Source organism: Copadichromis virginalis, linkage group LG12 (assembly GCF_057382275.1).
Source record: "Copadichromis virginalis isolate Kocher_CV1m ecotype Utaka linkage group LG12, C_Virginalis_male_GT1.1, whole genome shotgun sequence".
NCBI lineage: Eukaryota > Metazoa > Chordata > Actinopteri > Cichliformes > Cichlidae > Copadichromis > Copadichromis virginalis.
Genome location: NC_140629.1, coordinates 4,983,355 through 4,997,708, shown reverse-complemented (window position 1 = coordinate 4,997,708; position 14,354 = coordinate 4,983,355). Strand labels below are relative to the sequence as shown.

General features: G+C 40.8%; 2 protein-coding genes across 2 annotated transcripts; both read left to right on the top strand.

The window, feature by feature from the left end:
• The first annotated feature begins 510 nt into the window (after positions 1-510).
• Positions 511-3,639, top strand: LOC146696336 (potassium voltage-gated channel subfamily V member 2-like). The gene is made up of 2 exons (XM_085474092.1): positions 511-1,845; positions 3,373-3,639. The coding sequence occupies exons 1-2, from the start codon at positions 511-513 to the stop codon at positions 3,637-3,639; spliced, it is 1,602 nt and encodes a 533-aa protein (XP_085330218.1).
• Positions 3,640-9,222: 5,583 nt separating this feature from the next.
• LOC146696335 (purpurin-like) lies at positions 9,223-13,873 on the top strand. The gene is made up of 8 exons (XM_085474441.1): positions 9,223-10,908; positions 11,392-11,426; positions 12,153-12,210; positions 12,398-12,512; positions 12,863-12,999; positions 13,091-13,203; positions 13,286-13,498; positions 13,608-13,873. The coding sequence occupies exons 4-8, from the start codon at positions 12,399-12,401 to the stop codon at positions 13,616-13,618; spliced, it is 588 nt and encodes a 195-aa protein (XP_085330567.1). The 5' UTR covers positions 9,223-10,908; positions 11,392-11,426; positions 12,153-12,210; position 12,398; the 3' UTR covers positions 13,619-13,873.
• The last annotated feature ends 481 nt before the right edge of the window (positions 13,874-14,354 follow it).

The window sequence follows — 14,354 nt, the reverse complement described above, 5'->3', positions numbered from 1 at the left end:
CTTTTATGTATGCACTAGCCTTCCTTTGTTTCCCTTTGCTATAGGAAACCAATACAAAAACATCTCACAAATAATTTGAAGTGAACTTTTAACAACACTTCTACTAGAAATCTACAGTTTTTCCTGTATTAAAGTAGTGTAGTTTTATTCAGACAGCATGCAAGTAACAAAGGTATACAGTAGTATTTCCCACACATAGCCTTCAGGTATAACTTCTTGAGTAAGGGATTTCAAAACACATTTTATATAAAACGAGATGTATTCTTATTGGTCATCTGTTCAGATATTCTACACAGCCAACATCATGTCACCAGGCAGCTCAGTAGAGGATAATGGTATTTATATGTCCTGTAAGCATGCGGATCCTCTCAGTCAGCAACATTAACAGGGCCATGAGGCATCCTGCTTGTGTCCTCCACTCTTAGGTAAAGGGGGTATTAGACTCCAGTAATGCTGGTCAGTCTGGCTGCTCTGTGTGTTGTGTAGTTTTTGAGGGTGGAGCACAGGAAGATGGGGAGCACCAGGAAGGTGGACAGCATACCGAACAGGAGACAGAGTCTCTTCCCCAACTACAAAGTCACAGATTCTGATCTTAATCGAAGACCTTCTGAGATCGTTTACCCACTAGCAAAGGAAAGCTGCGTGAAAACGTGGAACTCTCTGCAGGAGCTCAGCAGGGACATCTACGACATTTATGCAGAGTATGAGGACGAAGAGGATGACAGTACTCCATACGGCTTCACCAAGCACATTTCCCCCTCCAAGAAGAACTATGTGATCAATATTAATGTAGGAGGGAAGCCCTACAAGATAGCCTACAAGATGGCAGCGAAGTACCCCAAGACCAGGATAGGGAGACTGGCCACGTACACAGACCACAACATGAAGCTGGACCTGTGTGATGACTACATAGTGACCAGCAACGAGTACTTCTTTGACAGGGACCCAGATGTCTTTCACAGCATCTTCAACTTCTACAGGACGGGAGTGCTCTGGATCAAGGACGAGCTGTGTCCCCGCAACTTTCTGGAGGAGATCAACTACTGGGGCGTGAGGATCAAGACCACCCACCGCTGCTGCCGCATCGCCTTCGAGGAGAGGCAGGACGAGCTCAACGACCAGCTGAAAATCCAGAGGGAGCTGGAGGCAGAGATAGAGATAGAGGAGAACGAGGAGCTGTTCCACGACATGTTCATGGGCCAGATGCGGCGAGCCATCTGGAATTTGATGGAGAAGCCTTTTTCATCTGTGCAGGCCAAGCTGATGGCTGTGGCCTCCAGTTTGTTTGTCCTGATCTCCCTGGTGGCCATGACCCTCAACACGGTACAGGAGATGCAGTACAGAACTGCTTCAGGTCACCTCAGCGGCAAGACATACTGGGAGTGCGTGGAGTCCATGTGCATCACCTTCTTCACCATGGAATACCTGCTGCGTCTCATATCCACACCCGACCTCAGTTCCTTCAGCAGGAGCGTGCTCAACACCGTGGACCTAATCGCAATCCTGCCTCAGTATCTGCAGTGCATTCTGGAGATCTTTGACAGCCAGGATAATTACGTGAAGCATGAGGCTGACATGCAGGCGGTGGGGCAGGTGGGAAAGCTGGGGCAAGTGTTGAGGATCATGAGACTGATGCGGATCTTTCGGATCTTGAAGCTGGCGCGTCACTCCACAGGTCTGCGGGCGTTTGGCTTCACCCTGCGACAGTGCTACCAGCAAGTGGGCTGCCTCTTCCTCTTCATCGCCATGGGCATTTTCAGCTTTTCTGCTATGGTTTATACCGTGGAGCACGACATGCCACACACAAACTTCACCAGCATTCCTCATGCATGGTGGTGGGCAGCTGTAAGTGCATGTTTGTATTGAGGGGTATAATGAAGAATGACTACAGTATGAAGTAATAACAGAAAGGGTAGCAAATATAAACTTTATCATAAAGTAAGTATTAATGCGTCCTGTCCTTGAGTAACTCGTGTCTCAGTGCAACATTATTAGATTACACTGGGCAATACCACCTTACAAAACAAATGAGGTCAGCTCTGATTAAGGACATGTCTCCCTGCGCTTCCTAGGAATTGTGTATTGAATATTTTGTGGGGCACCTTGTCAAGTTTTAGAGGGTGGAACAGTCATAACTCCAGTAGTGTCTGTGCTGGAGTTTAAGAGGTTAACATCTTGATTCACAGAGTCTGCCTGCCACCATGAATAAACCCATTAACAGATCCTTTCCCTCCCTCCCCTAAACCAGGTGGTAGAATCTTACATCTAATCCAAAGGAAAGAAACAATAATCCTCTGAATGATAGTCATGTTTATAGAACTCTGAATGCTGCTCAAGGCTACCGACTCCCATTGCATTAATGTAAATTCACATACAGTGAGTCATCGAACCACCTACTTCTAAGACAGTTTACCTGCAGTCTGGTGGCAGGATACCTTATGAAAACTGAACTGGTGTCTGACAAAAGTGCTCATGGATCAAGGGGCAGCGTGGGTGCTTTCTAACTAAATGTCTGAATGTATTTACACAATACAGCCTGACTGTGAGTCTGTCAGCAGGAGGGGAAAGCAGTGAAATTCAGCAAAACTGAACCACTCTAGGGCAAGATTTATAACTACTACAAAGGTGGTTTGCTAGCCAGTGCATGTCCTGATGTACAAACAAATTGTCATGTGTCATCTCACCGTAAGTAGTCGTGTAGCAGTGATTATTATTAATATCTAATAATCAGATGTAATAAGTAGTGGCATGGTGTGTTAACGCTGCGATGGGCTGGGGACCTGTCCAGGGTGTACCCCCTCCTTTGCCCCATGGCAGATGGGATAGGCTCTAGCCTGGAAGCAACCTGGAATTTGAGAAGTGGTGGAAAATAGATAGATGAACGTTTGCATTTTTTTTAACATAATTATTTTTAGCATACCTACAATTTGCAGCACTGAGATATACAGAAGCATTTACAAACTCTTGTTCATGGACGCTGTACTCTAAAGAGGAGGCCAGGCTTGTTGTTAGGACGGTTAAGAGAGTTACAAAAGAAAGTTCTCTTAACACTGTCCATAAGCTGTATAGAAAAGTTGGCTGTAATGTACATTCTATCTTATGGCCAACAGGGGGCATCTCCTGTTTAGAAGTGAGTGTGAATATGAGCATGCTGCTCACTTCATCTATAACCTCAGTAAACACTTTCCTGGTGGCCTCAGTCATTCGTTTGAAGGCGTATTTAATACAACATGATGGTTTAGATTACAATAGGCAGCCAAAAGCAGAGAAAGCTTTAGGTCAGTTTAGCTGGGCCCTGGCTAAACGTGCCTACTGTTTATTTCTGGGATGTTTTTTCCATCAGCACTGACCGTTTTCCTGTCTTCGCTGCAGGTCAGCATCTCCACTGTGGGCTACGGAGACGTCTATCCAGAGACCATGCTAGGCCGTATTTTTGCCTTCATCTGCATTGCTTTTGGAATCATCCTCAATGGCCTGCCCATATCTATCCTCTTCAACAAGTTCTCAGACTACTACTCCAAACTCAAGTCCAACCAGTACACCGCCTCCCTGAAGAACCGAGGGAAGGTGAAATTTGGCAAGAGGACGGTGAAAACCCTGGAACACTGCTTTGGAAACCACCAATGTCATGCACACTGATTGTTTCTTCTTTATAGAACAAACTAATATGCTTCACTGTGAAACTAGAACAGGGACAAAAGAAAAGAAAAGAAAGAAACCACTCAGCTTACTGGAGTGGGGCGCTCCAGCTAGTTGGCAGCTTTTGTGAGGGAAGCATATGGCTGTCTACACCCTCCAGACTAGTTAGCTATTAAACTGAGTTCAGAGTGAAAATCTGGCACACAGTGTGCCGAGAAGAAGGGGAAAACTGGTCCCTTTAAATTTTCTTACAGGAAATTATATTTTTATTAAGGAATATTCAAGCATTAAAAGCATAATTTAGAAATATTTGTTTCAAGAATACCACAAATGTAAACATTCTTCAAATCTACAAGATATTTTGTCAACTATGCACTATATCAAAAGAGAGACAAAGAGAAACGTTTGTGGCCAACATTTATTAAATTGTGCACATCTACAGTATTTACCCTTGGTGCAAAAATGGGAATAATTCTCTCCGTAAAAGCATCTAGAGTGTAAAAATATGTTTACATATGATTGTTTTATCCATGCTGTGAAGAGGTTGTTTTTTTTTTTTAACTTAAAGTCAAATTAAAATGCATAATTTTTAAGTGAAATGTTTTAAAAGCAGTACTCTTAATTTCCCAGAGTGAAAATCTGTAATCTCATCAACATCTAAATGTTTGGATAAAGAGGTCAGAGTTCACCTGGATACCTATAGAATGAATGAAAATCCTTTAATCCTTTTCTCTCGGGCATAGGCAGGGCATAGGTCCTTATACACATCTACAGTGTAGCTCAGTGAAATTTAGGAAGAGACGCTTTTAAGAGGCAGCTGAACAAAGTTTCCTTTCCTTTGCATCTGAAGTGCTTTAAATCAGTGTTCACACAGGTGATCTGTTTACTTGGTGAACTTTGTAGTGCAGCGCTGCTTTTCATGTGTTTGCAGTATTCGGTCATTTTGCAAATCTGCATGCAAAGCAAGTAAATCATTCCGCCAATGTACGCGGTATGATTTATTGGCTTTGAGACATATGCTGTCTCAAACACTGTTTTCAATAAATGCTGTTTTCCTCACAGAGAGAGTCTCCTCAGTGACTGATTGTAAACAAGTTCATTTAAACTGCACTTTTCAAGAACAAACATCACAGGGCTTTGCAGTACAAAATAGGATACAACAGTTAAAACTACAAATGGATAAAACCAATTAAAGCAAATCTCACACATGTGGGTCTTAAAGGGGTTTTTTTTGTTAAAAAAAAAAAGAAGGTCCAATTACTGGAAGCGAGTTTCACAACTTGGGAGCCACAACCTCAAAATCCCAGTCTCCTGTTGTCTTTAACCTGGATCTAGGAATACATAAAAAGAGCTGGTCGGATTACCTCGGAGACCCAGCAGTTACATATACAGCTGTAGTCAGAAGTTCACATGTACTCAACATGAACATCATGGTAATTTTGGGCCCTTAACAATTTATTTGAACTGTTCTTTTTCCAGGTTCTAATGATTGGACAGCAAACATCTTTAATGACTTCTGGATTTTTCCTAATACACACAGGGTCAAAATATACATGCAGACTCAAATATATACACATGTTCTCTTAAATCTTTAATAATTGGTGCTGAAGGCTCCACACTGTCTTTTAACCTGACAAAGCATTTTAACTTCTTAGTGATCATGACTGACCACAACTTGTAGCTTTTCCTTGGAATTACCAACACTCAGAACAATGGGAGATTTCAAGGAACTCGGTGTCTAATCTAAGAACGGAAATTGTAGATTTACACAGGTTGGGAAGGCCTCTTTCTATATGTAGGTACATGCTGTTCAAATGTGACATCACTTTTCTAAATTCTTGAAAAAACACCTGAACTATCAATATCAGATGAGGGGAAATTGGTTAGGATTTTCAGGAACAACTCAAGAACCATCCAGACTCAAACTGCTGGAACACCAGCATTACTGTCCACAGTGAAGTCAGTTTTATATTACCATGGACAGAGAGGGTGCTGACCGAGAAAGAAGCCCCTGCTTTAAAATCAACATCGAGGCAAATCGAGCCTTCTAACAAATGTTTTATGATAAGAATGAACAAATATCAAGTGATTCGGCAACAATGATAAGAGGTATGTTTGGAGGAGTAAAGGTGTGGCTGTCAAAACTAATACTGTACCAGCTGTCAAGCATGGTGGTGGTAGCATCATGTTATGGTGCTGTTTTGCTGCCAGTGGTTGTTACATTGCACAAAGTTGATGGAATAACTAAGAAGGAAGAATACCTTCAAATTCTTCACCTCAAAACAGCTAGAAGGTTGAAACTTAGACAGAGTTGGGTGTTCAAACAGGACCATGATCCCAAACCGAAAATAAAACTGGTTTAAAATGAATAAATCAAGCTAACGCTAAGTATTATTGACATATTTAATAATGGGCTTGGGTTTTGATTTTCCATTTAGCTCATAGACCTTATTTCTGTGGAAAACGTGGATTATGAAGTATTATTATTATTATTATTATTATTATTATTATTATTATCATTATTATTATTATTGATGGATGGCAGCATCAGTAAGGGAATGAACCCAGTGTTATGTCTGTGCTTCAAGTCTGAAGAACAGTTTCTACATTATTTTCAGATGTAGACAAACTCTATGACTGAATATAGACAGATAAAAGAAGATCAGATGTTTGCATTTAATTAGAAAAACAGTCCACAGGGTGGCGCAGCACTGTTACATGGAGGCATGGTTGAGGAAGTTGAGTAGTTTAGTACATATCACAGCACAAAACAGCATTTGCAATGCTAAAGACATTTCGCATCAACTTTATTTTTGTTTTATTGTATTCAGTACAGAGTTGATTGCTTTTTATAGTTTTTCTCTTCAAATATTTTTATTGTGAAGCACAAATAACAATCACAAATTGTCCCATAGACTGACATTGCTTCCTTTTTACAGTTTTGGCATCAAGAAAAGGGGAAAAACAAAGCGAACAACAACAACAACAACAACAACAAAAAAAAAACAAACCCAAACTCTTTTTATAGTTTTTATCAACTACACTCTTCAAAAAACTTAAACACATTCGGTCTAAATGAGAAAAAGACATCATGCTCATATCTGTACAGTTATGGACAGGTTGATGTGTTTGGAACAAGTAGACGGGCTAGTCCATTTTGCTGAATTTTCATTGCAGTAGCTCAAAAATAGTGAATACATGAAAATGTCGGGGCATGTTCCTAATGCGATGACGGATGGTGTCCTGGGGGATCTCCATCCAGATCTGGACAAGGGGATCACTGAGCTCTTGGACAGCCTGAGCTGCAGCCTAGATCAGGCGTGGGGAACTCCAGGCCTCAAGGCTGAAGAGGACCACTTGTTCCAGAAGGTGGCAGCAGTTCACCAGCGGCAGAAAGACCTAAAGAAGAAGACACCTCTGCTCTTCCTCCTGTTGGTGCTAAAGTGACCTCTGCTGTTAATCGTAAGCCTGCCGTGAAACTATGGTTCCTCCGGTTGCAGTGTCACCTCTGATTAAGGTTTGCATTGACACACATTTTGTTATAAAACTAGTGTTTTATAGTCAGACGGCACAAACCGCCGTCTTTTAGGCTGCTAGTTAGCTACCGAGAACACGCTAACCTGCTAACGTTTAGCAGGGGCATGCTAGCTGTCAGCTGTGTCACTAAAACTATGAATGAGCAGCTGCAGCCTGAGTTGTACTGTTGTTTGATTGTGCCGTACAGCTCAGCTTGCACTGACCGTACATGTGTGCGGGAGAACAGTGACTGTTATGGAACATCACGCTTGATTTGACTGATAGTTAATACAAGCTGCCTTCATTTAAACGCCGCAGCGCTAACTGGCTGGTAAAGTGGAGTCACCGGAAATAACTAATGACTAATTCTAAAAATGTGTTGTTTTTGTATTTGTCTCTGCATCAAACAAGTTTAGCTGCTGTTCGCCTTCTACTTCAGTTGTCAGCTGTCAGAAAACTCTTGTTTTGGAGCGAAGCTGTTGCCCCCTACTGGTCATACTGTGAATGACAGGTGGATAAGGTTACTGTAGACTAGATATTTTTTTACTGGAACAGTTACTCTTTGTGCCCTGTCGTTAATGCCCTTTAAATCCTCAGTCAAATGTGGGTTTTGTACTAATGAAAGCTCATCAGGTGTAGCGGCTGGTGTTAGAAAATACAGCTTCAAAATGATAAATACTTTAATCCCACAAGGGAAGTTTGTGTTACAGCAGCAGGATAAAGAATACAAATAGTACAGTCTTTAATAAACATTGAGCAAACAACAAAGTTAAACTAAAAATGCTGCAGGCGCCTACTAAGGGCATTATTCTATGAGAATGCAAAAATGTGTATATATATACTACAGACTGACACTGTGTAAGACAATAATGAATATTGCATTCATAAATAATATATACACTATAAATCTACAAAACAAAAAGCTGTGTGACGGTATAATACACAATATCAGAATATTTCAATAAATTTGCCATAATTGAAATGTGAATCTATTAAAACAAGGTGCATTATAACTGTTAAGTATAACTGCTTAACACTTTGGTTATTGTTGAACTAAAGTGTAAACTTAACCCTTCAGGAGCTGCACCATGCTGTCATATAATAAAACTGAAAAATATTTTCTGTCTTGGATCAAGCTTTTTAACCAGCTGCTTACAGCCTTGTTTTTCCACCATGTGATCACATCAGTCACTTCCATCCACGTTTGCCCTTCCTGTCATATGGAGGTGCAGTCAGCGAGTTCCCCAGCGATGCTCAGTGGAGTCATTTTACATTTGGGTCACACAACACCAGCTGCTAGTATCTCCCTCTTTATGGCAAGGTTTTACTCGGTGGTGTGTTTTTTGCCTCAAGTGGTGAAACACCTTTTGTTGTTTCCACTTTTACTGGGAACATTTTTCCTCCTGTGTTTTGTTGGAGGGTTTTTGAAGTAGCTCGCTTTTTAGGTACCAAATGGTCATCAGAGGCTGATGGATGGCTCTCACTGTCAGACATAAATCATTTATCATTTACAATTGTATCGTGTTTTTTCTTTTGCGGCTGAGCCGGCTCATTGTGGAGTTTTTGACACTAACATGTACACATTTTCTATTGCAGACAGCCAGGTACTCAGCTTTGATTGCTGGGATCATATATGGCAAAAGGAGATATGGTAAGTTGTTACTAGAACTGTCCTTTACTGCAGCTGTGTAGTGTAATGAGGTCAAACACTTCCATTCATTGGGCAGAGCTTCTTATATACTACGTGCTGTGTAAGACAATAGTTGTATCTCATAAATCAGGAAACTGCGTGTCTTTTTCTTCCACCTCAGCTTAATAAATGTTCTGATTTGCTCAGATCACCTGAAGCCTATTGCAGCGGAAGAGAGGAGGATTGAGGAGGAGGAGAAGAAGGTCCGTGAAGAGCAGGAGCGCATCGCCAAGCAGCTAGCAGAAGGTACCTTGTTCACGCAGACATACTGTACAGCTCACATGTGGACGTCTCAATCACGACTGCATTGTCAAATCTCATATTTTGCTCTCGTCCTCACAGCAAATGAAGACAGCATTCTGAAGTAAAGCGTTGGAGTGCTGTTCCAGGATGTCCACGTCCATGTGCAATTTCCAACCTCTTCCACTCTTTCTGGAGTAGCTATGGCAAAATGGGGTCACTGCCACTCAAAAACACTCCTATTTTGTGGACATGTTCCCCGTTACCTTTGATAATACAGCAGCCCTTTGGTTTTCCAGATATTGTGATTTAATGTTAGTCATGGATTATTGAGTAAAGCTTTTGAACTCTTAATGCCATATATGCACTGTGGTCTTTGTTCTCCTTCAGTCAACTGAATTCCCGATTGCTTCTGCATTAACACTTTTTCATATTAAATGTAGAAATATATCATTATTTACAGTTACCTTTTTTTTTGTTTTACTGCCAACAACTTTTTGGATCACTGGTTTCCATTTACAACATCGACTTAAAATTTGCACAGTTGTCTGGAAACCATTTATGAAGGGGTGCTGGTTAGTTTAGTAAACCTCTCATTTCTTCTTCAGAAATGCTGATGAAACACGGAGTGCATTGATTTATTTTTTTCCTCCACTTTCGTGCACCTCCGTAATGCTGCTCTGTGTAAGTTGATGATGAAAGCACTGTTCCCTCCAACCTCACTCCAAGAGCACAGGTTGTCAATACCCAATTTATACAAATCCTGTTCAATCCAAGGAGCTTTTGAGGTATTATGTCCACTTTCTCCAGCCTTCACTTTAAGCTTTTCAATAAAGACATAAGAAGTATAACTCTGTGTGCGTGTGAACCACATTTCTTTAAAATAATTTAACAGGTGGTCACACGTCTGCCTGAGAACTAACTGGCAACATGGCTGAGGTGATCTGTAGTTTTTGTTACAGTGGAATGACTTATCCTCTTAAATCCTTTTGCCAGGCATTCACAATCTTTTCTTTGAAAGCCTGAAAGAGCCTTTTAGATGTTGGCACGGTGACATGCCACCAGGCCCTTGACGTCAGTTTTAAATAAGACAGCCTGGAACACTTTATTATAATTTTATAGATTTAAAGGTAAAAATTTACTTATTTTGTGGCTGATCTTTAATTTAGATTTACTTATTTAAATGCATAAATATGACTCCAAAGTTTGAGTCATATGCTCTTTATTTGAGATTCACATGTCTGTCACTCTGCTCAGTCCTGCTGTATTTCTGAACCTGTGGAAAAGTTCATACTTATTGTCTAAACTTCCCATTTAATTAAGATTACAGTTCATGTGGAAATTCATTTTCACTTTTAGTGTGACCCACATTGGTTGGGTGTTAAAACAATTTTAACAACCTCTTACTTTTGGTTTAATTGCATCGCCTAAAAATAATTTCTATTGTTTCCAAAGTCCAGAGTTATGTCATTAATTATTTTCACTAATGCACAAAAAGATAGTTTTGTAAAATGAAATTTTAATTGGGAGAAAAGTGAATGGCTAGTTGAGTATCAAAAGAGTTACTGCAGCCTATGATTAAATAAGACGGATGCATATATTTCTACACTCAGCTGCTTGTTATACAACTTGAACCAGTCATCAACCTGACATGGCTCTGGTCCAGATCTGATCAACCTGAGCTCCCTTCCAGTTAAGCAAGTGCGCGTCTGTAACAGGATCATTTAAACCTGTCGTTTGTTTTCAGATTAGAGATGCAGAGTTAACACTGCTGACACGTGACTGGTCACATCAGTGTCGAAGATTTGACTGCATTTAAAAAGGTGAGGACGTTGGGCACAAAGGTCTTATGTAATATCTTCAGGACAGGTTATTGTTAGAACGACAACAATGACAGGGCTGCCAGAAAAATGCAGCCGGATTTACCGACACACTACTCGTCTTAAATTGGCTTCCTTACCTTACAAAAATATCTCCCAAGAGCTGTTAGAGGGATTACAGTGATCTGGTTACGTTTGGATTCTGGGACACAAAAACTGAAAAAACAAAACAAAACCAGTTGCTCGACATTTGACTCCAAAATTTGTAAAATCAAAAGAAGAGCTTTTCTTTATCCTTTTTTCTTCTAAATAAACCATGTAGACGATATATAATATCGTAAAGTGAGCGCTTTTGGAATATAACTTCACCTTGATACCTGTAAAACAGAAGCTTGTGCATTTTTAGACCTCTGCACATGCAGGATGCATAAGTGGTGTAAACTTTCTATAATGCAGCTCAGCTGTTTCCTGTGTGACACATTGCAGGGCGAAGCTGAAGAAGAGACAGATTACTTAACCAAGTAAGTGGCAGCAGCCGGGAACACCTGAGCCTGAGCTGACCTAACATGACCCAACATCCAGTACATATATATAATTTTTTTCTTTTTTTGCAGTTTTACCAGTTGTACATTTGTACTGTTTGTTGAAGGTGGAAAACAGATTTTTGATTTCTTTCCACTGGTTGTTAAAGTTTAAGAACTCACAAAATACATAATTTTAGGTTAAAACATCCTGAATAAAACAGAACAGGCAAAAAGGCTAAAGAGACGGAGCAGTAATGCTTAATCTACAAATAGACTTGGCAGAACAAAACACTAAGTTAATTAGTGCAGTGATTTGTTTTATCGTGTTAAATTAATATTAATAATGATAACAGAAAGCATTAATGCTCTTGGAAAAACTGTCCCTGTTCAGGGTTTTGGGAATATTTTGAACACATTTAAAGGAAACACAGATGCAGTAGAAAGACAGAATCTCTCTTGAACCCTGCATCTTTCTCAGGTTGGGTAAATCTGTACACTTTATACATTTTCATGTATCCTCAGGGCTAAAAATACATCTTATCTTGTATTCCATTATGTAGCCCTGCACTGAATTACATAAAGCCTGCTGAATCTGGGGGTTCATCAGCTTACGCCGGCGGATTTTGTTAACTGGATAAGCCGTAGATTTAAAATCTGAAAATAAGCAGCGAGCCTGTCTGTGCGTCGGGTATAAAAGGCTCACACAGCGTCTTCTCACCACAGTTCACTGCAACAACTCTGCACTGAAAACGTCTTGTGGCTTCTTCATTCCCTACTTCAGGTAAGGAGATGCTTCTTTTAAGGGACTTGCTCAAATTTTTACAAATAAATATGGAGCTCAAAGAACAACCCTTTCTTGTTCTTAAACCATTTATGAGGATTTTAGTGTCAAAATGATTTAGGAATGCTGACTTTACACCTTTATATAAACAAATCATAATACAGTGTTAATTTGGGTTTTGCGTTAGGATGAATTTTCAAATCTTTGCTCTGGTGATGATGCTTCTGGCCTGTGTGGAGCACAGCCTGGCCTCCTGTGTGGTGGACAGCTTCACAGTCAAACAGGACTTTGACCCCAAAAGAGTGAGTACGCAAATGTGTTTTTTAAGGATACTTCTTAACCCTTTCATTACGAGATCAAAAATTGAGACTTTTTCTGTGTATTTTTGAACTTTCTGTAATCTGAATTAGCTTGACTGTATTTATAGTAACACTGGTGTATAATAAGTAGTTAAAAAAATAACCAAAACAGGAACAAAATGATCAATGTGGCTCATGTATAAACCAGAACATCATCGGCATACAATCACACATATGAACTTATGAACTATGTGCTACTTACTGTGATATTCACACATTTCAGTGTGTATATCCATACTATAGACATGCCAATCAAAATAAAGCTCATCTTTGCCCTTTCTTCCCTATAACAGTACGCAGGGAAGTGGTACGCTCTGCAGAAGAAAGATCCTGAGGGTTTGTTCCTGCAGGACAACATCTCTGCTGAGTACACGGTTGGCGATGATGGCTCCATGGTGGCCTCCTCCAGAGGCAGAGTCACTCTCTTTGGGTGGGTATTTGCAACATACTTGGTAGCAGCTTCAATGTGAGGTCATGAATACGCTTGCATTTGCTGCATATTTCCTCTCCTCTGTATTCAGGTTCTGGGTTGTCTGTGCTGACATGGCTGCTCAGTACACAGTCCCTGACCCTGGCAGCCCTGGTAAAATGTTTATGGACTACCAGGGCCTGGCCAGTTACCTGTCCAGTGGCGGTAAGCCTGCTCATCATGTTCTCTTTGTCACTCTGTCTTTCCTTCGTGGAGCTGGGACTAATTTCTCATTCCTGACTTCTAGGTGACAACTACTGGGTCATTGATACAGACTATGACAACTACGCCATCACCTATGCCTGCCGCACCCTGAAGGATGACGGAACCTGCGAGGATGGCTATGCTCTAGTCTTCTCCCGCAACCCCCGTGGCCTCCCCCCTGCCATCCAGAGAGTGGTCCGCCAGAAGCAGGAGGAAATCTGCATGGCCGGACAGTTCCAGCCTGTGCTGCAGTCCGGTATGTAAAACAAGGACTTGTGTTGAGGATTGTTTAGCTTAAGCTCTGATGCAGAGAAAGAATTTTAAGACTTAATCTGACACTTGTTCCTCCTCTCTGTTTTCAACAGGAGCTTGCTAAACAAATGCTCATCTGGGGCATGTTGAGCAACCCTACATTAAAGTGGATCCAAGAGAATAAGCCTGTCACATTCCAACTATGTGACCAACATCAGATAAATCCAATCCATAACCCTGTGAAAACTTTAAACCTGCCACGACAAAAATACAATTTAAATCCACTGGAAACTATTAGCGATGGAGTGGATATCATCAAATAACCAGCTGTATCAAACTGTCACACTGCTGGGTAACATCTGCACTGTGCCATTCTGCATCGGTGACAATAAATTTTGTAAAGAAACTTGTGGTGGCTTTTTATTTCCCTTAACTGCACTTCATATCTACTGTTCACTTATTTATCCAATCCCGTTTATTCACTCTTTTGAAGTGATTCGCTTGAAAAATTAGAAACCCAAATTTTTGAAGTCACAGAGGATGTTTCCTCCAAGGCAGAGGAGAAAGAAAGAAAAGGATGTGTTTAAAGAAAAGTCCTAAAACTTGTGCTTATCTCATCTGAGCCTTAATCAAATCAGCAAAGATGTACAGGAAAGAGTTTCAAACACCAACCAGGCAGAAATAGAACAACATTGTGGTCCCACGACTTCCCCCTGCACTTCAGATGTAGCAACACCCTCAGACAGAAACTGGTTCATCTCAATGCACTCCCAAACACAAGCTGAATAACACAATGTATGTTGTGCGGCGCGGTGAGTAGTGCTCGGACTCTAAATAGGAGAAACCAAACAGCCACCGTA

What these genes read in the sequence shown, in the direction of transcription:
- LOC146696336 (XM_085474092.1), top strand. Translation starts at nt 511, where the DNA reads ATGGGGAGCACCAGGAAGGTGGACAGCATACCGAACAGGAGACAGAGT. An exon ending in ATGCATGGTGGTGGGCAGCT is followed by an intron (nt 1,846 to 3,372) that starts GTAAGTGCATGT and finishes TCTTCGCTGCAG; the next exon opens with GTCAGCATCTCCACTGTGGG.
- LOC146696335 (XM_085474441.1), top strand. Translation starts at nt 12,399, where the DNA reads ATGAATTTTCAAATCTTTGCTCTGGTGATGATGCTTCTGGCCTGTGTG. An exon ending in AGGACTTTGACCCCAAAAGA is followed by an intron (nt 12,513 to 12,862) that starts GTGAGTACGCAA and finishes TCCCTATAACAG; the next exon opens with TACGCAGGGAAGTGGTACGC. An exon ending in GGCAGAGTCACTCTCTTTGG is followed by an intron (nt 13,000 to 13,090) that starts GTGGGTATTTGC and finishes CTCTGTATTCAG; the next exon opens with GTTCTGGGTTGTCTGTGCTG.